This window comes from Scyliorhinus canicula, chromosome 16 (genome assembly GCF_902713615.1).
Source record: "Scyliorhinus canicula chromosome 16, sScyCan1.1, whole genome shotgun sequence".
Taxonomy (NCBI): Eukaryota; Metazoa; Chordata; class Chondrichthyes; order Carcharhiniformes; family Scyliorhinidae; genus Scyliorhinus; species Scyliorhinus canicula.
The window spans coordinates 100590616-100615056 of record NC_052161.1 but is presented as its reverse complement, the minus strand read 5'-3'; the positions used below and the strand labels follow the sequence as shown (position 1 = coordinate 100615056).

The window sequence follows — 24441 nt, the reverse complement described above, 5'->3', positions numbered from 1 at the left end:
AACACCAAATAACAACAAACCACAATGACACCTGATAATCACTTTACATATGGCACCTGCGGCAGAACCTTTTCACAGATTGGTCTTCAGCCATAGGCAAAAGTGCACCAAATGAAGTTATCCCTTTCCTAATAGATTTGACATTATCTTATGCAGACAGAAGTTTGAAAATGGCGGTTCAGGCTGCACAAGCCATTAAAAAGAATCAGCCTCTAATTGTTTAGAAAGTTGATCGATTAAAGTGCGTTCGGTATGGTAAGAATGATTAGCATTTAACTGAATTAGATATTGTCAACAAGCATAAATTTGAGCTGCTACAAATTAGCTTTGAACCCAAAGGTAAATACAGCAGGAACAGATCATCCCATTTAACAGTAGAATTATACAACAGGGAAGCGAATATTGAAATGAGGTGATCAGAACATTGTTACATATAACACCATGTGAGAAATAGCACATTACCAATAACTATAAGCTAAAGGTAATACATTTTTGGCTTGATAGTCTTTTTTTTAATGTTCTGTAGGACATTATTGTTACTTTTTCTGCATGTAGACAAGTTTCCAACACTGATGCATCTTTCCTGATGAGGAAGGCATCAGTCCTTTGCCCAGAAAAGGCAGGAGCAAGACTCGAGAGACCAGCAGTGAACTTTATATAAATTTATTTACAGAAATAGAGAGCTTGAAACCATATTAAGTTAAAGAAAAAAATGGGGGTTGTTATAATGTCCACTCATGTATATAATGAGATGCAGACAGGCAGTGCTTGACACACAGGATGACCAGTAAGCACACAGCACAGTGCAGCCAATCACCAGACAGGACACGACCACTATAAAGCCAGAGGGCACTATGTTTCCTGCTCTTTCGGGACCCAGCTACTGAGACAGTCACAGTCCACGAGCTAGCAAGTGCAAACACCATGCGGTAGCTAGTAAGCCTGGTCAGGCTACTACAAGGTCACCAGTCAGATCAGTATAGTGTCGACCCACAGCTGAATATGTACAGCAGTTCTATAGTTGAATAAAACAGTGTTGGATCTTCTCCAGTGTTAGACGTCTGTTTCTAACTTCCCTGCATCGAGTGCAGTCCACGTCGAACCAACCTGCCTAACACATCAAAGTGATATTGATCTTGACGGACCTACCTCAACTGAATCAGCATTGATCAGCAAGCAGCCATCCAGCAAAATGGAAAACATCCAGCCTCCTCCGCAGCTCCTCATCTGCAGCAACCTCGGCGCCAACTGGAAAATCTTCAAGCAAAAGTTCCTCTTGTACATCAAGGCCTCCGACCTCGAGGCAGCATTGGATGCCAGGAAGATCGCACTATTTCTCTCCACTGCAGGGGATCATGCCATCCATATCTCCAACTCCCTTACGTTCACTGACGGCGAAGACAAAACAAAATTCAAAACAGTCCTGCTGAAGTTCGACAGCCACTGCGACATTGAGGTGAATGAGAGCTTTGAACGGTACATCTTCCAGCAGAGGCTTCAGGGTAAGGATGAACCTTTTCACTCCTTCTTGACCCATCTCCGCATCCTAGCGCAGTCATGTAACTATGACTCAACGGCTGATTCCATGATCCGAGATCAGATCGTTTTCGGGGTCCACTCCGACTCCCTGCGGCAGCAGCTCCTTAAAATCAAACAGTTGACCCTCTCTGTCGCTATTGAGACGTGCGTTGTCCATGAGCATGCCAAGAATTGTTACTCTCACATCAGGGTGGCAGAAACTGCAAAGCTGGCCTCCCACGAGGCGGAAAGGGTGCAGGCCATCGCACAGATGCAGGGCCTGAGCATCGAGGAGAGTGGCCTTTTCGCGCGCTTTTCCCGGATCCCTGCGCATGCGGGCCACGACCGAGTTGACGAGACCGACAACCCGACTGCGCAGGTGCATACGTCGACTGACCGCACTGTGCATGCGCGATGGTGCACGGAACGCGCTGACGTCAGCGTCATGACGTGTTCGAATTGTGGCTCCGCTCACTTAAAGCGGCAATCTCCGGCAAAAGGACGCCGATGTCTCCAGTGTGGCAAGCTTGGCCACTACGCAGCCCTTTGCAGATCTGCTCCACCGCTCAGCAGCCAGCGATCCCAGCTGTGGCGCAGAAGTGTCCGCTCAATACAGCAAGGCATGCCAGATTCCGATCCCGACAGCCCAACGGACCCTGATGCTGACTGCCTCAAGTCTCCATATCGGGTGGGCATCATAACCACACATGAGCTGGCCTCCACCACACCTGCGCAACGCCTCTCGATCCTCAGTGTGGATCCAGATGACGAGTGGTGTGCTGTCCTCACAGTTAACAAGGCTCGCATCCGATTTAAACTGGAAACCGGCACGTCTGTGAACCTCATCTCACAATCCGATCTCAACACCATCCAGGCCCGACCAAGCATTCTTCCACCGGCCTGCCAGCTCCTTGACTACAATGGCATTGCCATAGCTGCCAGTGGCTCGTGTCAACTAGGGGTATCCAACAAGGCGATCAAGGCAGCATTACAGTTTGAAATCGTCAGGCTTGACAGGGCGTCCCTGCTCGGTGCTCACGCCTGCAAGCTCCTGAACCTGGTTCAGCGAGTCTACACCATGTCATCGTCACCGGCGACGGCCTCCCCCGATGGAAATTTGCAAGGCGACATACACATTATCACGCAGTACCACAGCGTATTCGATGGAATGGGCATGCTCCCGTACCGATATAAAATTCTGCTCAAGCCGAACGCCATCCCTGTAATTCATGCACCAAGCCGGGTGCCGGCGCCCCTCAAGGATCATCTGAAAAAGCAACTACAGGACCTCCAAGACCACGGCATTATCTCAAAGGTCACAGTGCCGACAGACTGGGTCAGCTCCATGGTCTGCGTAAAGAAGCCATCAGGGGAGCTCCGCATTTGCATTGATCCTAAGGATCTAAACTGCAACATCATGCGGGAGCATTACCCGATCCCGAAACGTGAAGAGTTGACTAGTGAGATGGCTCATGCCAAATTCTTCACTAAGCTGGACGCCTCCCGGGGCTTTTGGAAAATACAGCTGGACGCGTCCAGTCGCAAGCTGTGCACGTTCAACACCCTGTTCGGTCGCTACTGCTACAGCCACATGCCTTTCGGCATCATCTCTGCCTCCGAAGTGTTTCACTGCATCATGGAGCAGATGATGGAGGGCATCGAGGGGGTGCAAGTATACATGGACGATGTGATTATCTGGTCTACAACGCCCCAGGAACACATCGCTCGCCTCAAGCAGGTCTTCCAGCGAATTCATGAGCATGGTCTCCAGCTCAACAGGGCCAAGTGCTCATTTGGTCAATCGGATATTAAGTTTCTAGGTGACCACATCTCGCAGCAGGGCGTGCGGCCAGACGCCAACAAGGTCTTGCCGATCAACGCCATGAAGACCCCGGAGGACAAGAAGGCGGTCCTCCGCTTCCTCGGGGTGGTCAACTTTCTCGGGAAACTCATTGATAGTTACAGGGAAGCGAGGAAGGATCTAAAGAGAGAGCTAAGATGAGCAAGGAGGGGACATGAGAAGTCTTTGGCAGGTAGGATCAAGGAAAACCCAAAAGCTTTCTATAGGTATGTCAGGAATAAAAGAATGACTCGGGTAAGAGTAGGGCCAGTCAAGGACAGTGGTGGGAAGTTGTGTGTGGAGGCTGAGGAGATAAGCGAGATTCTAAATGAATACTTTTTGTCAGTATTCACTCAGGAAAAAGATAATATTGTGGAGGAGAATGCTGAGACCCAGGCTATTAGAATAGATGGCATTGAGGTGAGTAGGGAAGAAGTGTTGGCAATTCTGGACAAGGTGAAAATAGATAAGTCCCCGCGGCCTGATGGGATTTATCCTAGGATTCCCTGGGAAGCCAGGGAAGAGATTGCTGAGCCTTTGGCTTTGATTTTTAGGTCATCATTGGCTACAGGAATAGTGCCAGAGGACTGGAGGATAGCAAATGTGGTCCCTTTGTTCAAGAAGGGGAGTAGAGATGACCCCAGTAACTATAGGCCGGTGAGCCTAACATCTGTGGTGGGTAAAGTCTTGGAGAGGATTATAAAAGATACGATTTATAATCATCTAGATAGGAATAATATGATTAGGGATAGTCAGCATGGTTTTGTGAAGGGTAGGTCATGCCTCACAAACCTTATCGAGTTCTTTGAGAAGGTGACTGAACAGGTGGACGAGGGTAAAGCAGTTGATGTGGTGTATATGGATTTCAGTAAAGCGTTTGATAAGGTTCCCCACGGTTGGCTATTGTAGAAAATACGGAGGCTGGGGATTGAGGGTGATTTAGAGATGTGGATCAGAAATTGGCTAGTTGAAAGAAGACAGAGAGTGGTGGTTGATGGGAAATGTTCAGAATGGAGTTCAGTTACGAGTGGCGTACCACAAGGATCTGTTCTGGGGCCGTTGCTGTTTGTCATTTTTATAAATGACCTAGAGGAGGGAGCAGAAGGATGGGTAAGTAAATTTGCAGACGACACTAAAGTCGGTGGAGTTGTAGACAGTGCGGAAGGATGTTGCAGGTTACAGAGGGACATAGATAAGCTGCAGAGCTGGGCTGAGAGGTGGCAAATGGAGTTTAATGTGGAGAAGTGTGAGGTGATTCCCTTTGGAAAGAATAACAGGAATGCGGAATATTTGGCTAATGGTAAAATTCTTGGTAGTGTGGATTTGCAGAGGGATCTCGGTGTCCATGTACATAGATCCCTGAAAGTTGCCACCCAGGTTGATAGGGTTGTGAAGAAGGCCTATGGTGTGATGGCCTTTATTGGTAGAGGGATTGAGTTCCGGAGCCATGAGGTCATGTTGCAGTTGTACAAAACTCTAGTACGGCCGCATTTGGAGTATTGCGTACAGTTCTGGTCGCCTCATTATAGGAAGGACGTGGAAGCTTTGGAACGGGTGCAGAGGAGATTTACCAGGATGTTGCCTGGTATGGAGGGAAAATCTTATGAGGAAAGGCTGATGGACTTGAGGTTGTTTTCGTTAGAGAGAAGAAGGTTAAGAGGTGACCTAATAGAGGCATACAAAATGATCAGAGGGTTAGATAGGGTGGACAGCGAGAGCCTTCTCCCGCGGATGGAGGTGGCTATCACGAGGGGACATAGCCTTAAATTGAGGGGTGATAGATATAGGACAGAGGTCAGAGGTGGTTTTTTTTACGCAAAGAGTGGTGAGGCCGTGGAATGCCCTACCTGCAACAGTAGTGAACTCGCCAACATTGAGGGCATTTAAAAGTTTATTGGATAAGCATATGGATGATAAGGGCATAGTGTAGGTTAGATGGCCTTTAGTTTTTTTTCCATGTCGGTGCAACATTGAGGGCCGAAGGGCCTGTACTGCGCTGTATCGTTCTATGTTCTATGTTCATTCCCAATATGGCGACCCACACCACAGCCTCCGCCATCTCGTTAAGAAGTTAACGGAATTCCAGTGGCTGCCCACACATAAAGCGGAATGACGTGAGCTGAAGGCAAAGCTCACCACAGCCTCAGTTCTAGCGTTCTTCGACCCAACCAAGGAAACCAAGATATCAACTGATGCAAGCCAGGATGGCATTGGGGCGGTGCTCCTCCAGCGAGATGACTCCTCGTCCTGGGCTCCAGTGGCTATGCCTCCAGGGCCATGACGCCCACTGAGCAACAGTATGCCCAGATCGAAAAGGAGTGATGGGTCTCCTGACAGGAATAGTCAAGTTTCATGACTACGTTTATGGCCTGCCGAAATTCACAAAACAGTAGCCATCATACTTCCTCCGGACGTACCCTGCCATGAGGCCACCGATCTGCCAGCGATCCTGCCGGCCCACGTAACCAGCGCGATGGCAGCGATCCCTGCAGGCGGCTCCTGATCCACCTCTGCGGCAACCGACAAGAATTCGTCGCCCACCACAAAGACTGAATCTGTAGACTGAACTTTTGTAAATTTTGTGACTGAATTCATCGATTTAACCTTTGTAAAGATGTCTCCAGTGTTAGACGTCTGTTTCTAACTTCCCTGCATCGAGTGCAGTCCACATCGAACCAACCTGCCTAACACATCAGGGGTGGTTTGGTATTTAGTTGTTGGACTTTTCTGAAGGATGGTTACTATGTAAACTTCATTTTATGTATTTCAAATGATTGAAGTTGTTCCAAATTGCACATCATGTACTATTCTATCATTTTAATTTGTTCACCCACAACCAACAATTACAAACAAGAGTGAAGATGTATAAAGGTTCTCTAAAGACTTCGTACATCATCATACCATCTTCAAGCAGGACGAAAACAAACCCATAATCTTGGTGCAAGAAAATACTGGTTAGTGGAGGCGCACAAAATGTATCAGGAATCAGCTTTCTGCTGCCTTTAACAGGAATTCTCCACATTCTATGACATGGGTGAACTTCTTTCTCTCACTGACAAAAAACATCTAAATACTTAGATGAGGAACATATCTTTAGAATTCTGTACCCTAGAGGGTTGTGTGCACTCAATTGTTGAGTATATCTAAGGCTGAGATAGGTAGACTTTGGGTGCCTGGGGTGAAGGGTGTGGGGAGCGAGCAGGAAAATGGAGTTGAAGATGAAGTTCAGCCATGATCATATTGAATGACGCAGCAGACTTGAGGGGCCAACATAACCTATTCCTACTCACATTTCTTATATTCAGCAGCAAGCAGGGGTTGAAACTTGTATCTTCCTGGGCTGTCAGCTCAGAACCATAGATAGAAGTACATTCAAGCACTGAATCATTGGAGGCTCTCTTGCCAAATTGTTCTATTTGGGATGTCATTTAGATTAATTACAGCACATATGAGAACCACCATTCACACAAGGAACTAATTCATCTTTTGTGATTCAATTGCCTCACTTGACTTCAATGTTACAATATTAAAATTTTTTAGAAGCACTCAGACTTTAAGGTCAAAGATGATTCCATCACTTCCGGCCCTATGCTGGCAAACTTGTGATTTCCTGTCCCTCAAAATGAAGGGAAAATAAAAGTGGCAGGCTGGCCACTGGACAGGTTCGGCTATTGTATTTAATTTTTCTTATTTTGTGTGAAAGACTTATTAATGCCTAGCAAACAAGATGCCCAATACAAATTATTGCTTGGACAAACATTCCTGCAATACTTTCTAAACTGTGTGAAACACTATTTAACTATGTAGATGGACTGAAAGTTGAATGAAGCATACAATATATATGCTTGGAACATTATCAATCATCTTCGAAAGGAACACAATGGAGTTTACACAGTAACCCATCAACAAGCAGAGGTTTTCGTAAGTACCAAGTATAATGATATATATAAGTGTATATAACTAAAGGGTTAATTATAATATTCAGCTGTAACATTACCACTAAAGGGCATTACAAGATCCAGTATAAGTATCAGCTCCCAGAGGATCTTTTTCAACCCAGGAGTGTTCAGTAAGCAGTTGTGTATTTAGATAGCTCTCAGTATAGTTAGGGTTTATAGTTGTGAATCAGTTAATTCAATCATATTTAATTACTCGATTTCTAGAGATAGTCCTGCAGTGTCGAACAGATATAATTCAATCGTTACTTTAATAAATTAGTTTGCTTCAAGTTGAAGACGCGTGGTTTCTTCAGGATCACACCATCAGACCATCTGCATCAACAGCAACTAGTAACAACACATATTACTAGACCCAGTAATATAACACCAAGTGGGGAAGGAATTCTATTAAATTGGAAATATGGAACCAACAGTACATTATTTTAAGATTAAAGATTAACATGCTCTATCACAAGGAAGATATGAAATTCTGCAGCTCAGAAGCAGATTAAATTTCCCTGATCTATTCTGTTGAGTAACCCTTTGTTGGAACACAATAATTAATTCAGCTGAAGTTGTTTATCTAGTTTATTACAAGTGCTAAGTTCACCTTTTCCCATGTAAAGTGTAAAGCAGCGCTTCGCAAACTATGTTCCAGTGATCCCCATTTTAACACTTGAACATTAACGTGGTGCCAGCAAAAGCAAACAGCAATAAAACAGTGCAGTAACATTCTTAGGCTTAAGAAACCTCTCCATGTCTAAAGGCATGAGGCAGACAAAGCACACATATGACTGTTTCCGTAGCTAGATTCTTTTCAGGAACAGTTTTCTAGCCTGTCACCTACCATATCAGGCATGGTTGATTAGGAGACTTTTACCACCTGCCATAGTCACATTGGGTGGATTTACAGTTTAATAATCAACCTGTTTGGCCACCCTATAATTGCACCTCTCATGGTCATCAAGTCCTGAACTGGGAATTGAACCCAAGATTCTAGCTCAGAGGTGGGGATGCTATCTATTGCACCACAAGACCCATTATAGGAATATTCAGCATATAATTATCAAAGTTCACACATTATGCATGAAAATATACTTATACTGTATGGCTGTATATAAACATGAAAATCTGTTTTTTTTTAATGTTTATTAAGCTTTTCAGACAGAAACAAAAATGTAAATTTCAGGTTGCATTAATGTCTTGTGACAGAGAGGAGAGAGAACAGTGTAAAGTTACAGAGAAGAATCAACTTACATTCCCTCCAAACACATGCACATACTAGAGAAGAAAAATACATGCACACTCGTCTTCTTAGTAAACAAACAGAAAAATAAAATGGGAATTCAGGCTAATGAAATAAGATTTTTAATGAAAAAGAAAACAGCAGGCCATCTACTGTGGTGTGGGGGTGATTTGTAATTTCTCTACATATGCTAAAAATGCTTGCCAAATCTTGTAACAGAACCATGTAGTGTGCACCTTATTATTTTCCAGTTCAATGAAATGTAACACATCCTTAATCCAGTGGGAGAGGGATGGAGAAACACACAACTTCCATCTAAGTAAATTAAATTTATTTTGCTAGAAGAGTCACAAAGGCTATGAAATCAATCATATATTTATCTAATGGAAGGATTGTTGGCAACACACCGAAAAGTTCAATCAGTGGAATTTCAGAAATAGTTATAAAGGTGGCTGCCCAGTAACTGTGTAAGGATGGGCAAGACCAAAACATATGTAACATAGTAACAGGAGTCTGATGACACCTGCCACAGATGGGATTGATACTTTGATAAATCTTAGAAAGTCTGACTTTAGTCAGATGGGTGCGATGGAAGATTTTACATTGTGTCACACCATGTTTAATGCAGATGGATGAGGAATGAATGCAATATAATACTGCCTCCCAAGTCTCATCTGTGAATTCCTCACCAAAGTCTTACTCCTATAAGGCCTTTACAGTTGATAATGTAGGACCTTGTAGAGAAAGAGTCTGAGCATGCAGACTGGATATAACTGTCATAATATACATCTATGTATATAATGGAGTGCAGACAGGCAGTGATTGACACACAGAATGACCAGTAAGCACACAGAACAGAGCAGCCAATCACAAGACAGGACACTACCACTATAAAGCCAGAGGGCACCAGGTTTCCCGCTCTCTCGGGACCCAGCCTCTGAGACAGTCAGAGTTCGTGAGCTAGCCAGTGCAAACACCATGCGGTAGCTAGTAAGTCTGGTTAGGCTAGTACCAGGTCTCCAGTCAAGTCAGCATAGTGTCAACCCACAGTTGAACATGTATAATAGTTAAGACGTTAAATAAAATCGTGTTGCATCTTATCAAGTGTTGGAGGTCTGTCTCTCGCTACACTGCATCAAGTGCAGTCCACAACGACCTAGCCTGCCCAACACATCAATAACCACTCTCTTGGTTGGGGCTGGAGTCAAAATTGCATCAATAGGAAATTGTGAGAGAAGTGTAGGGAACTGAGGGATCATATTGCATACAAAGTTGTGCACCTTCAAGTATCTGTCCAAATGATGCAAATATATTAACGTAGCGACCTTTAAGTGTTTTGATGCCACAAGTGGACAAAATATTAAAAGCTCTACCCAGGATAGAGGGCAAAAAGAAGTAGTTTGTTGAGAGTGGGAAGAGCATTGAAAATGTTTTCAAGCCAAATTGGCATCTGAATATAGAATATATAGAATATGCAGTGCAGAAGAAGGCCATTCAGCCTATCGAGTCTGCACCGACGCACTTAAGCCCTCACTTCCACCCTATCCCCATAACCCAATAACCCCATCTAAGCTTTTTTGGTCACTAAGGGCAATTTATCATGGCCAATCCACCTAACCTGCACGTCTTTGTAGATTGTAGAGGGTTCTATTTGTCTTTGATAAAACTCAATAGGATATCCATCTGTTCCTGGACATTTTCCCCATTGCTTGGCTCTAACTGCCGTAATAATTTTATTTATGGTGAAAGACTCCTCTCAGCAACTCAATGAGTCGGAATCAATGGTGGGGACATTCAAAGATTCAAAAGATTTCTGAGGCTGATGTGTCAGTAAGATGTTCAGATGTGTACAAGGTAGCATAATATTCTTTAAATTGATGGTTTATCTAAGTGTATGCTTTCAGGGGTTTAGATCTGTGTAACTAGATGGGGCGAGGATGACTGACTGAGTTCGTAGGCCAACAATTTACTTGCATAGTCACCATGTTCATAATGTACATGTCGTGATTTAACTTGCATCTCCTCAGCTTGATGTGGAGACAAGGTATCAAAATCAGCATCTAATAAGAGACTCTGTATATACAGATGAATTAGCGGCATATACATTTTCTGATTGAATAATAGGAATCAGAGTGGCATGGTGGCCAACACTGCTGCCTCACAGCACCAGGGACCCGGGTTCAATTCAGGCCTTGGGTGACTGTGTGGAGTTTGCACTTTCTCCCCATGTCTGTGGGATTTCTCCGGGTGATCCAGTTTCCTCCCACAGTCCAAAGATGCGCAGGTTAGGTGGATTGGCCATGCTAAATTTCCCCCTTAATGTCCAGGGTTATGAAGGTTAGGTGGGGTTAAATGATTGCAGGGATGGAGTGGGCCTAGGTAGGGTGCTCTTGCAGAGGTTTGGTGCAGACTTGATGGGCCAAATGGCCTCCTTCTGCACAGTAGGGATTCTATGATGAATGTGTTCTGATATTTCAGATCATTTTTTACTCCTGTTTTCTACATGATCTGTCCTCTGGTAGGTCTTCAAGGACTCCCATAGAACAGAGGCAGAGGTATCAGGGGTATCATTAATAGCTACAAAAGCATCTATCTGGGCAGACAAAAAGTTAACAAAGTCATCATCTGAGAACTTACACGTATTAAATCACCAAGGGGATTGTGATTCAGTCCTGCCACAAAGTAATAAATCCAATGTTAGAATAGCATGAGTAGAAATAATTATGGTGCTGTATGGACAGGAGCGGTCAGTTGGTAGTTTATTACCTAATAAAATAAATAATCAATCAATACATGCGTATGTATGATGAACGGAGAGAAGGAATACTCCCTGCTACTTGAGTTGAAGAAACGCTATGGGTCTGAGACTGGATACTTCTGAAGGAAAGATTTCATAATCTCAGCAGACTTTGAAAACCTGCTAGTTTTAGTTGAGGAACGGTCAATGGCGGGATTCAGCCAGCAATTAAAGTCACCTCCTAAAATGAGTAAATGTGAGCCCAGATCTGGCAGAGACGACAAAAATGAGCGAAATAGATTTTAATTGTCCCAGTTAAGGACATCTAAATTAGCAAGAATGCTGGCATTATTATATATCTTACCCATAACAATAACGTATGGGTCATTTGCATCAGTCATAACATTTGAAGCTACAAAAGGTAAGGACTTGTGTATTAAAATTACTGCTCCCCTTGCTTTGTTGTGTGAAAATCTGTTTTTATTGTATTTGTAAAAATATTAAGTTAAGAACTCATTGATCGATTTCTTCATCTGATGGACTTGGCAATGGCATACTATTGATGTTCACCTTTGTATTCAGTATTATTGATCTATATCAACATACGTATGTTGGACAGCACGATGGTGCAGTGGTTAGCACTGCTGCCTACATCAGAGAATCCGTGTTAGAACCCGGCCCCGGGTCACTGCCTGTGTGGAGTTTACATATTCTCCCCATGTCTGAGTTTCACTCCCACAACCCAAAGATGTGCAAGTTAGGTGGACTGGCCACGCTAAATTGCCCCTTCATTGGAAAAAATAATTAGGTACCCTAAATTTTAAAAAAACATAGGTACGTTTGCATGAGAGCAGGGTGGCACAATGGTTAGCATTGCTGCCTCACGGCACCGAGGTCCCAGGTTCGATCCCTGCTCTGGGTCACTGTCCGTGTGGAGTTTGCATGTTCTCCCCGTGTTTGCATGGGTTTTGCCCCCACAGATGTACAGGGTAGGTGGATTGGCCACGCTAAATTGCCCCTTAATTGGAAAAACTGAATTGGGTACTCTAAATTTATACATCATTGATTTTGTGAGATGAGACAAATAGAAGATTTAAAATGACAAAATATTTAGACTCAAGAGGCTGCAGATTTGCGATGGATTCCGCTACACACAATGCAGCTTTAAAATGAAATGGATTTAGTTCACAAGGTAACTTACCTGTGTTACGGACAGAGTGGGGGGGTCATTTTAAAAGGTCCTGATTTCCCCACTCACTACCCGCCCAGGAACAGAAAGTTGTTTATTCTGATTTTCCCTTTATAAATTTACCTTAACCCTTAAATTAAGGAAAAGGGAAGACGGTTCAGGGCAAACCATAACAAAGTGCAAATTAGGGTTTTACATGTGTCCTGAGTCGAGAATCTGGTCCAATGGCATGCTTCGTCAGAGGAGGGGCTGAATGATTGTAGAATGCTCCAGCTTTCCAGAATGAGACTTCCATGATTGGAGAAGGCACATAGAGTGAATTAGCCTTGGAGGCAAGTTTCAGTTTCAGCAGTTGTGATGAGGGCAGCCAGAGTTCCTTGTGCTCCCACCTGCTTGATGATAGCACAGGCTATTGCCTGGAGTTATGTTCTCGATGGAGGTTAAACAGTAACTGGCCATTAGGTAAAAAAGACTGTAAAATGAAAAGAAGTCATGCGGCCCAAGTCAAGTTTAGGTGATACTGGTTTTGGGTTGTTAAATCAGATCCTCTTGTTTAAACCATTGTCAGAATAGTTAATGCTTAGGGTATTAGCACCATGAATGGAGGTTAAGATCTGCAAAGGGTTGTCTTTGTTCAAAGTTTGCTAGAGCAGATCCACATCTGATGGCCCTTTGTGTGGGCTGGGTTGAAATATTTATGCGATGCAAAGAATTTTACATTCCAGACATGAGGTTAACACGTTGGCAGTGGTTTGCACTGCTGCCTCACCGTGCTATGGGTCTGCACATTCCCTCTGTGTGGGTTTCCTTTGGGAGCTGTGGTTTCCTCCCACAGTCCAAAGCTGTTCGCACTGGAACAAAAGAGGTGGAGGGGCGACCCGATAGGTCTACAAAATTATGAGGGGAAGTGTAGAAGATTTTAGTTTAGACGGGCAGCATGGTCGGCGCAGGCTTGGAAGGCCTTTCCCAAGCTGCACTTTTCTTTGTTCTGTGTAGACTAGGTGGACTGGGCCTGACTCGATGGGCCGAATGGGTTAGCCTGTTAACTTTGAAACCAGCATATGACCAACTCCTCCAGTTATCCATAGAATCCCTATGGGCACGAGTGATCTTGGCAGTTCAGCAACTGTGCATTATAAAGTATAGAAGAAGCTTTTATAGTCCAGCTGCTGAATATATATACTTTCCTTCACGTCTGAACCATGACACCCAAATGTGGAGACATGCAGCTCCCAACGTGAGGCTGGTCTTTACCAAGAAGTATTTTTGAACTAAGCACAGAAAATAAAAATGCAAGTTATTAGCACTGAGTTTTAACCAGGTTTTGTGACCCGGTGACAGACTAGGTCCACTTCCCTACTCCATTGTAATCTGCCCCTTTGCCGCCACCGCCCCCCCCACACCACAGATTAATTAGCCACTCGACAGTATGTGTGGGATGGATATGTTAATCAGCTACAAACCCCACCCTCTGGTCCAGTGTCTCTGCAGTAGTCAGTTGCCCACAGTAAGGTTCTTGTACAATAGGCAGAACAGAAATAAAAATGCAGCAAAGTTTGGGGTCAACATTCACCTTCCTGGCTCAGCCACAATATCCCACTTTTTCCCCATGCTGGACTTGCTCAGTGCTCACCCTCTCTAAATGTTTTCTACAGTTTAAGAGCACTTTGGGCTCATTCTATGGCCCCTGCTATTTGGTAGGTCCAATCCATTAGCTTCAGAACTGCCTTGCTAAAACCTCTAGAATGCAAAACCTTCTCAACAAGTTCTATCAAGCAACATTTGCTGAGCACTTACTTCTCGTATAGTGAAGCAGCAAATGCAGCAAGACCTGGACGATAGCCAGGCTTCGGCTGACAAGTAGCATACGCTGCACACAAGTACTAGGCAATGACCATCTCCATGAGGGAATCCAATCATTGCTGAATTCCCCACTAATGTCCAGGAGTTACCATTAAACTGGATGAACCATACACATACTGTGCGACAAGATCAGGTCAGAGATTAAGAATCCTGCTGCGGCTTGCTCACCACCACCCCCTAAAGCCTGTTCCCCATCTAAGTCAGGGGTGCGGTAGAATACTCCCTGCTTGCCTGGATGAGTGCAGCTCATCAACACACCACCTCAGTCACAAGCAGCCCACTTGATTGGCACTCCTTCCGCCAACATTCACAGCCTCACCCACTGACGAAGTGGCAACAGCGTGTACCTTACACAACATACACTGCAAAAACTCATCAAGGCTTCCTCGAGCAGGACTTTGTAAACTCATGACTGCTGCATCTTGAAGGTAAAATAAGCAAAGTTGCATTAGTCCCAGATAACCAGACTTCTTTCCACTTTGAGGGGGTGAGCTGTCTGGCAGGTGATTTAACCAGATGCTCACCACACCTCAGGCAAGGTTGAGGTGGGCCTCATGAATAACCTCAGCCAGTATGGGAATTGAAGCCACTCTGTTGACCATGCTCTGCGTTACAAACCAGGCCCCTGAAGGACAAAGGTAGCAGATACACGAGAACACCACCACTTGGAAGCTCCCCTCCGAGTCACTCATCATCCTGACTTGGAAATATATAACCACTCTTTCACTGTCAAAATCCAGGAACTCCCTCCCTTACAGCACCTGTACGACAGGGACTGCAGCAATTCAGCATGATCTTATCAAGGGCAATTAGGAATGGACAACAAATGCTGGTCTAGCCAATGACACCCAGATCCCATAAATGAATTAAAAATAGATGACCAATATCTATTCAGACTTACACCAATGAGGTTTATGAATTGTGTCCTATTACATTAAAATTCACCATCTTAATGTGCAATTAGTTAGGATGTGATGAGCTCAATAGTAAAATGTGCAGTACCCTATTTTGACAATCACAGGTCTATACATGCACTATTAGAATTTTTTATGTCTGGTTATAATTTAACTGTTCCAATTGCATCTTCCTTCCTTAGCTTTGAATCAGCAGGTACCACCACAGATATACTCCCTTATTCTAAATTGGCTATTCTAGTTTTATTGCAACTAGTTTTAATTAAACATCAGAAATTTAAAAAAAGTTTTACTAGTTTCTTTGAGGAGGGGAGGGGAAAATGGCAAGTGGCAGCCGATTGGCTCTCTTTATTGTTGATGCAGGTTGATAGATACACAATGGACTGAAACCACTGTTCTAATTTTTCTTCCTTCTTTATCACATAAAAAGGATGTCCATTTTGAGCTAAAAGCATTTCATGAGTAATAGAAAACCAAGGCTAAACTTACTGCAACAATTCAAGATAAACATATGGGCAAGACCAGCTAAAGGATTGCTGACAACAATATACAATGTACAGTATTTTTACTAAGTGAGACAAGATTACAGAAAAAAGCTTAACAAAATGGTGCTGCATGCAAGTGCTGTACTCCAACAAATCTGACACTAATGCAATTATCAAAAAGTAAAACAGAGTAGCAACATTCATCAATACACATACAGTATGTGCAGGGTGATTTCATTACACTGACCTCCAATACAAATTATACAGGGCTTTTGAACAATACTAAGGAACTTAAGATAATACATGACCTCAAAGCACAACGAGATGCCAAAATAATCTGTTCTCATCTTCACTTTTGGAGTTTTCTCCTTTAAATTTCACAATCCAATGCTAAGGCAGTAATGTCTAATCTCATATCATGGCACAAATAAACCTTCCCAAGTAATGTTTCCGTTAAAATTTTGTTATTGTGTATGGCCAGCTTTTTGAATGCATTACTGTTAAAATTTGTTTTGCATGTTATTTAACACAGAACAAGGTCCTTTTGGTACCTTCCAAATTGTTGTGGATGCACGCAACTTAGTGAGAACATTAGCCCCACGTTTATTTTTTAATTCTTTGATGGAATGTGGGCATCGCTAGCAAGGCCAGCTAATAATCAACCACATTGCTGTGGGTCTGAAGTCACAAGTAGGCTAGACCAGGTAAAGATGACAGATTTTCTTCCCTGAAGAGCATTAGTGAATCAGATGGATTGCTACGATAGTTTCATGGCCGGCATTACCGAGACTAGCTTCCAAATCTAGATTTTATTAATCAAATTTCAATTGCACCAGCTGCCATGGTGGGATTTTAACCTGCGTTCCAGAGAATTAGTCTGGGCCTCTAGATTACTAGTGTAATGACATTACCACTATACCACTGTTTCCCCAAGAGGGATCCATCAACAATGGAGGTCAAATATTGCCTTCTAAAAGATTACAGCAACAAATTAATTTTCCAAAATCATGATTTTCATTTAAGTCAACCAGCATTTTTTTTGCTCCCCACTTAAAAGGTAAAAACAGAGTGTGTTGCCTAATATTTTATTAAAAGGTCACACTTAAATATAAAGTGTTAAAACCCATTAAACTAATAAAAACCTTCTCAAAACAAGTTGATGTCCAACAGCTTATCTAAAATAGCATTCTACATAATTATCTAAAAATAAGTTTCTACTTTTTCTAGGTTAGCTGCAGAAAAGTATTGTGTCACGTGGCGTGTTTCAAATGACAAAAACATGCACCACCAAAGCATTCCAGCTTTGCCTTTGCTACTTTCTCTGCCTCTGTGAATGCCTTGTGGTCTTGACAGGTCCTTTCACCTTCTTTGGGGTTGCTGGAGACGTTTTAGGAGACCCACGCCGAGATTTTTTAACGGCTGCTGGCTTTTTAGCCAACTTCATTGGCGCAGGCCTGGACTTTTTAGCCACTTTTTTTGCTGATACTTTCCGTGACGGTGTGCTCCTCTTAGCAGCGACTATTTTCTTCGGCGTGGCAGTTTTCCGTTTCTGCAGCTTAGCCTTGGCTTGTGGAACTGCCTTGTGCCTGTTTCAGATTGTAAATGAGAAATATTGACTAAGTGGTTGAGAAACAGCAGTCAAGTGGCAAAAATCTGGCAATTTATCAACATCATTATTGCTGGTATATTGAAGAGCAACTAATAATTTTATACAACTGCATTGAAAATTCAATTGGAAGAGCAAATTTTAGGGCAGCACGGTGATGTAGTGGTTAGCATTGCTGCCTACGGCGCTGAGGACCCGGGTTCAAATCCCGGCCCTGGGTCCCTGTCCGTGTGGAGTTTGCACATTCTCCCCGTGAGTGTGTGGGTTTCGCCCCCACAACTCAAAAGACGTGTAGGATAGGTGGATTTGCCATGCTAAATTGCCCCTTAATTGGAAAAAATAATAATTGGGTACTCTAAATTTATTTTTAAAAGAACAAATTTAAAAATAGTCTCTGCCTGCCATAAGAATCACTTACATGTCTGTCTGATGTCACAGTTTAGCCTCAAACCTTCAGCAAGAAAATATTACGGAAATAAACATTTGAAGCTTCAAATACATGTCCTTTGTCAGTGTCTCACAATGGCTCTCTACAGTGTTTTCCCCAGGTATTGATGAAGCTCGCTGTGGTATTTCTACTCATTTCCCTTTTTATTTCAGATCTCCAACATTTCTAATTTTATCTTAGCTGAGGATTTTCCTCTTTTAAATGGTGGTGCATGCCACAACATTTCTAACCTCAACTGTTGAGGCCAACACAATGATGCTTGTTTATTATTTGCATGTCTTAGGCTCAAATTTACACTATTAAAATATTTAGTGGTTAGCACAATTCACACACCTTTTTTTAGGTGGCTCGTCGTCAGATTCTTCCTCTTCAGACTCCGACTGCTCTTCGTCATCATCCTCGTCTTCCTCTTCCTCCTCTGATTCTCCTTCCTCTTCCTCATGTTGCTTCTCTGGGAAAAGGACACTCGGACTAAAGAAAAATGGTGGGAACATTTTGTCACAATTAATGTCTTGTTTAATACACAAAAACCTTAGTGTCAACAATTTTCTAAAATTTTCTAGAGAAGTAGCATGGGCTACCTTGCTCCTTCCTATGCAGTAAAACATCCACTCATCACAAATAGGGATGATCAAATATCAGATCCAATTGAAAATTAAAATTATTAAAAAATAAATAAATAAATTTAGATTACCGTATTCATTTATTCTAATTGAAGGGCAATTTAACATGGTCAATCCACCTACCCTGCACATCTTTGGGTTGTGGGGATGAAACCCATGCAAACGTGGGGAGAATGTGCAAACTCCACACAGACAGTGACTCAGGGCCGGGATCGACGCCGTGAGGTAGCAGTGCTAACCACTGCACCACCGTGCTGCCGCAAAAATTAAAATCACTTTAAATGCCATGAAGTAACAGCTTAACACAACCATTCCTGTTAAATTGATCACATAAAAAGCACTGTTTATCTAAGAACTACAAATTGAGAGGTCATGTAGCTTTTATTTTTTCTTTGAAACCTCCACATACAAAATTAGAGGAAAAATTCAAAATTTCTTTTCCTTTAAGAAATTCACTGTGTTCCGGTCTTTCCCCCTACTCGCATACATAAGGCTATTTTTTGAATCACAGCATTCATTTCTTTGCCTATGAAGGTTCTAAGTACACCTCCAGAGTAACAAAGAATATAACATATTTCCAAGTCAGCTCTAAGCAGAACAGAAGAAAGGTGCAGAAAGTCAGATGGTCAAAAGCCTAACCTTGTCATCAAACATACTGCAGGACTCATCATGCTTTGAAAGAATGGTATACATGCAGGTAGTGTTTGAAGGATGAAGACGATCTTATCTACTGTAGATAACTTCATATTCACATTGATGTACATTTGTGGAAATTGCACAAAGTAATACATCATCATGAAGTACTTGTCTGGAGCGGTCTGATTAAGAGAGCACTGTTGGGTCAAAGCATGTATATTATTTCAGGAAACTCCATGCAAATATTGAAGGAGTGTTTACACATTGGTCCAGGAATTGGCTATTATATCGTGAACAATCTAACGGCCCTCAATAAATCCTGCTTTAAATTTATTTATTTTTAAAAAGAGTACCCAATAATTATTTTTTTTCAATTAAGGGCCAATTTAGCGTGGCCAAACCACCTAACCTGCACATCCTTGGGTTGTGGGGAGAAACCCACTCAGACACGGAGAGTGTCCACACGGACAGTGACCCAGGGCCGGGATTCGAACCCGGGTCCTCAGCACCACTGTGCCACACGCTGCCCTATAAATCCTGCTTTATTCTTGATTGCAAGGGTAGACTTTCTACTATCTAACTCATTCACTGCCAGCATCTTCAAGAAAGTCAGTTGTTGACGGGGATAACCTCAGGCCTAGGCTCTATCAGTATAATTGTAAATTATACAGTACTTGTATGACCAGCTGTAAAGATTCTGCCATAGATCTTAAAACATTCACTGCAGTGGGCAAATGATGCAGATGGAATTCCTCAAAGCATTATGATGGGACTGTTCTTAGTGATTTAACTCTCGATATTCCTGGTAAATCAGTCTCGTAACATAGAAATTAGGAGAAGTAGGCAATTCAGCCACTCGAGCCTGCTCCGCCATTCAATCAGATCATGGGTGATCTCTTCCTGGTCTCAAATCCACCTCTCTACCTGCTTCCCATATCCCTTTAACCCATTTTTAAAAATCAGAAATATATCTATATCCTTCTTGAAACCATTTAATGACTCAGACTCCACTGCACTATGAGGCAGCAAGTTCGACAAATTCACCACTCTGCAAAATGTATTTCCTTCTCTCAGTTCCAAATTTTCCACCTCTCAACCTATATTGGTGTCCTCTTGTTTTAGATTGCCCACAAGGGGGAACATTTGGTCTACATTTACTTTATCAATCCCTTTTAGTTGGGTCACTCCTGTGGAGTTTGCACATTCTCCCCATGTCTGCGTGGGTTTCACCCCCACAATTCGAAGATGTGCAGGTTAGGTGGATTGGCCACGCTAAATTGCCATTTAATTGAAAAAAAATAATACGGTACCCTAAATTTTTTTTAAAAAATCAATCCGTTTTAGTATTTTATATACTTTGATCACATCCCCTCTCATCCTTTTAAACTCCAGCGAGTATAAAGCCAAACTGTTTAATCTCTCCTCGTATGTCAATCCTTTCATCCCCAGAATCAATCTGGTGAATCTCCTCTGAACTGCCTCCAATGCCACCACATCCTTCCTCAAATAAGGAGACCAAAACTGGACACAATACTCCAGATGTGGTCTGACCAACACCCTATACAACTGCAGCAACACTTCTGTACTCTAGCCCTTTCGCAATAAATGCTAACATTCCCATTGTCTTTTTAATTACATGCTGTATCTGCATACTGACTTTCAGCTCTGGTCACATAAACCTTTGCTGGGGAAGATTATATGACATTTAAAAGTAAAAGCAACATGGTCCACTTATGGTGGCTGCTGTGAAGCCAATGGAGGGAACTTTTTGAAATTACAATGCATTAAAAAGAGGAAATATTTCCGTGGAGGTTTGATAGGCCGAGGAGTTTTCTTTTTTCTCCCATGTGCACAACATGTACTCCCAACTCGGCTTTACGGTGAGGGATATGACGTTGGCGGGGTGATTGGTTCGGAGTACTTGGCAATTGTAGTGTCGGACCATGCGTTGCACTGGGTGGACTTGCGGGTAAACCGGGGTGGGAGCCAGCCCCCGCAGTGGGCACACAGTATAAGGAGGAGGGGGTGGAGGTGGGGAGGCTTGTGGAAGTGATCTTGCAGGTAGACAGGAGGTATTCGGAGGCCCGGAGGCGGGGCCGTTGAGGAAGTGGCAAAAACTGCAGATGGAGTTTGGGCTATTATCTACGGGGAAGGCAGTAGGGCAGTTGAGAGCGATGGGGGGCCGGACAGTTTCCCAGTGGAGTTTTACAAAAGGTTTTCGGGGGACTTGGGGCCTCTGCTGGTGGGGTTGTTTAACAAGGCGAGGGAGCAGGGAGGACTCCCCCCGACGTTATCGCAGGCCTCCACCTCCTTAAAGAGACAAGGATCCGGAGCCGTATGGGTCCTATAGGCTGATTTCGCTATTTAATATGGATGTCAAGTTATTTGTCAAGATCTTGGCCTTGAGGATTGAGGACTGTGTGCCATGGGTGATAGGGGAGAGCTAGACGGGGTTCGTGAAGGGGAGGATATTACTGAATGTGATAACGATGCCCCCCGAGGGACAATTTGCGATAGGTGCTGAGGCGGTTTGGGTTTGGGCAAGGTTTTGTGGAATGGGTCCGGCTGTTGTACCAGGCACCAGTGGCGAGTGTGCGGACAAACCGGGTGAGTTCGGATTATTTCAGGCTGCATCGGAGGACGAGGCAGGGATGTCCACTCTCCTCATTGCTACTGGCAATGGAGCTGAGAGCGTCAAGGGACTGGCAGGGGATAGTGCGGGGTGTGGAGCACAGGGTCTTGCTGTACGCGGATGACTTGCTGTTGTATATTTCGGACCCGTCGGAAGGTATTAAGGTGATCTTGGAGGAATCCGGCCGGTTTGCGGGGTAAATTGAACATGGGGAAGAGAGTGGTCTTTCCGATCCAGACGAGTGAGCATGGGGGAGTTGCTGTTTAGGATGGTTTGGGGGGGGGGGGGGGGGAGGGGATTTTCAGTACTTGTGCGTTCAGGTGGGAGCAGTTGCAAAAGTTGAATTTGGTTCGGTTGGTGGAATAGATGAAGGGGGACTTTAGGAGGTGGGATGTGCTCCCACTGTCACCGGAGATGGGAGGGTGCAAACGGTAAACGCGATGGTCCTACCGAGGTTCTTGTTTATGTTTCAGAACCTCCCGATTTTTATTCCCAAGGCTTTTTTAAAGGAGAGTGAACGCGTTGATTTCAGGGTTTGTGTGGGCGGGTGAATAATGTACTCTTGGAGTGGGGTCGGGGGTGGGGGGGTGAAGAGGGGTTGGGTCTCCTAAACCGTGAATTACTACTGGACAGCAAACATTGCGATGGTCAGGAAATGGGTAGTGGGGAGGGGTCAGTATGGGAGCGGATGGAGGCAGCCTCATGTAAACACACGTTTGGGGGCACTGCTAACGTCGCCTCTGCCGTTCTTGTCGGCCAGATACTCCACAAGCCCGGTGGTGGTGTCGGCCCCCAGGGTGTGGGGACAGTGGCAGCAGCACCTGGGGCTGGAGGGGCCTCGGTTTGGGTTTTTTTGGAAGGTGTAGAATATAGATGTGGTCAGTGTGTGGGTGGACCCGCAAACCGTGTCCACATGCTCTGGTCATGTCCGAAGCTTGGGGGATTCTGGCAGGGGTTTGCGGACGTTATAATTGGAGGTCCTGAAGGTGAAGGTGGTCCTTCGTCCAGAGGTGGCAATTTTTGGTGCGTCAGAAGACTCAGGAGTCCAGAGAGGCCAATGGCTTAGTCTTTGCCTCCCTGGTAGCCCAGAGATGGATATTGTTAGAATGGAGGGACTCGAGGACCTCCCGAAACCAGGGGTGTGGGTGAGTGATCTGGCAGGGTTTCTCAGTCTAAAGAAAATAAAGTTAGTCTGAGGCACTCTGTGGAAGGATTTGCGCAGATGTGGCAGCCGCTTATCGACTTCTTGGAGAAAAGTTGATATGTCAGCAATGGGGGTCAAGTAGGTCGATGAGGTTTTTTTTGTTGAGCTTGTTATGTACAGCCATGTTGGCTGGATTGGGGTTGTGTTTCTGTCCATTGTGTTAATATATAAATGCCTCAATAAAATATTTTTTTTAAAAGGAAATATTGACCAAAATGGCACTATTGGTAGATTTCAACGCTAAAACTGTTAAACCAAAAGCCGTATTTACGTAATTGTGATGTGCACACAAGAAAATACATTAGAAAAATCGCAGAACGGTTATATAGCACAAGAGGCAATTCAGCTAATTACATCTGTGCTGGTTAACTCAGCGGTCCAACTACTCCACCCTTTTCTCATGGCCCACCAAATTTCTCTCTACAGATGTTCATTCCCTTTTGAAACCACATTCAGCACATTCAAGCAGTACAATCCAGATTCTAACCACTTGCCACGTAAAACAAGTTTCCCCACATCATCTCCGGTTCTTTTGCCAATCACCTTGAATTGACATCTTCTGATTTTTAACCCGTGAAAAGGTTTCTCCAGATCTAATTTGCCCGTACATTTCACGAGTTTGACACCTCTCCTCTCAGCCTTGCTTTCACGAAGAACAGTCCCAGCTTCACCAATTATCCAAACAACTGAAGTCTTTCATACCTAAAATCATTCTCGCACAGCTTTCCTGCACTCTCTCCAATGTCTTCATAAAGTGCGGTTCCCAGAAATGGATGTAATATTCCAGTTGAAGATGAACCAGTATATTCAATGTAACTTTAAAAACTGTGATAATTTCTACGAGTGGTTAACTGTCAAAACTAAACATGGGACTAAATGGTGTTTTTGAATACAAAATTAACCATGGAACTCAAATTTGCTTCACTGAAACAGAATGTCTACAGAAAATGGCCAAACATCTGCGTGATCAGAGGTTATCACTGATACAAACCCTTTGATCAAAATTGCAATGCCAGTACAATATGGGATGTGTTTTAAAATATTTTGTTAATTAAAAGTTTCCTTGCCTGGGGTAGAATGGGAAACAAAGTTGGAATGAGCCACTGAATCCTTTCCCAGAGATCTGTTCAATCCATCCATTTTTTTCACATTTCTGCAGAGTTCTCTTCAGCATATGCACTGGAGATGACAGTACAGGACATTCATCAAAATAGTAATGTTAAAAATCACCACTTTCACGCACACGAGTGGTGTGTATATAATAAGAGCAAGGGAAAAAAGCTACGGAAGAAAATTTCAGTTTCTGCACCCCAAACATTATATGGCTGCTGTCTAGTTGCAACATGACCACAATGCAAAATGCCATCACAAAAGCTTAAACTTTCATAATCATACATTCCTTAAATAAATTCTCTTCTGAAGTGATGTTACTTTGAACACTTGTTGAAGGAAACCATTTGAATCTCCATGCTTCCTCCACTTCCTGATTTGCCAAGTTTAAATATTAAGCAGAATCACCTTAGTTTCAAAAATAGAGCTTGATACAGCAATATCTAATGAAA

General features: G+C 43.5%; 1 protein-coding gene across 1 annotated transcript in view; it reads right to left on the bottom strand.

Annotated features, from left to right (window-relative positions):
* Positions 1 to 15643: 15643 nt before the first annotated feature.
* Positions 15644 to 24441, bottom strand: part of hp1bp3 (heterochromatin protein 1, binding protein 3) — a 32159-nt gene continuing 23361 nt past the window's right edge. The window contains exons 10-12 of the mRNA XM_038821269.1: positions 23947 to 24058; positions 18118 to 18255; positions 15644 to 17316 (exon numbers count right to left, since the gene is read on the bottom strand). Of these exons, the coding sequence (XP_038677197.1) occupies positions 17043 to 17316; positions 18118 to 18255; positions 23947 to 24058 (524 nt within the window). The 3' untranslated portion in view covers positions 15644 to 17042. The remainder of the gene's footprint in view (positions 17317 to 18117; positions 18256 to 23946; positions 24059 to 24441) is intronic.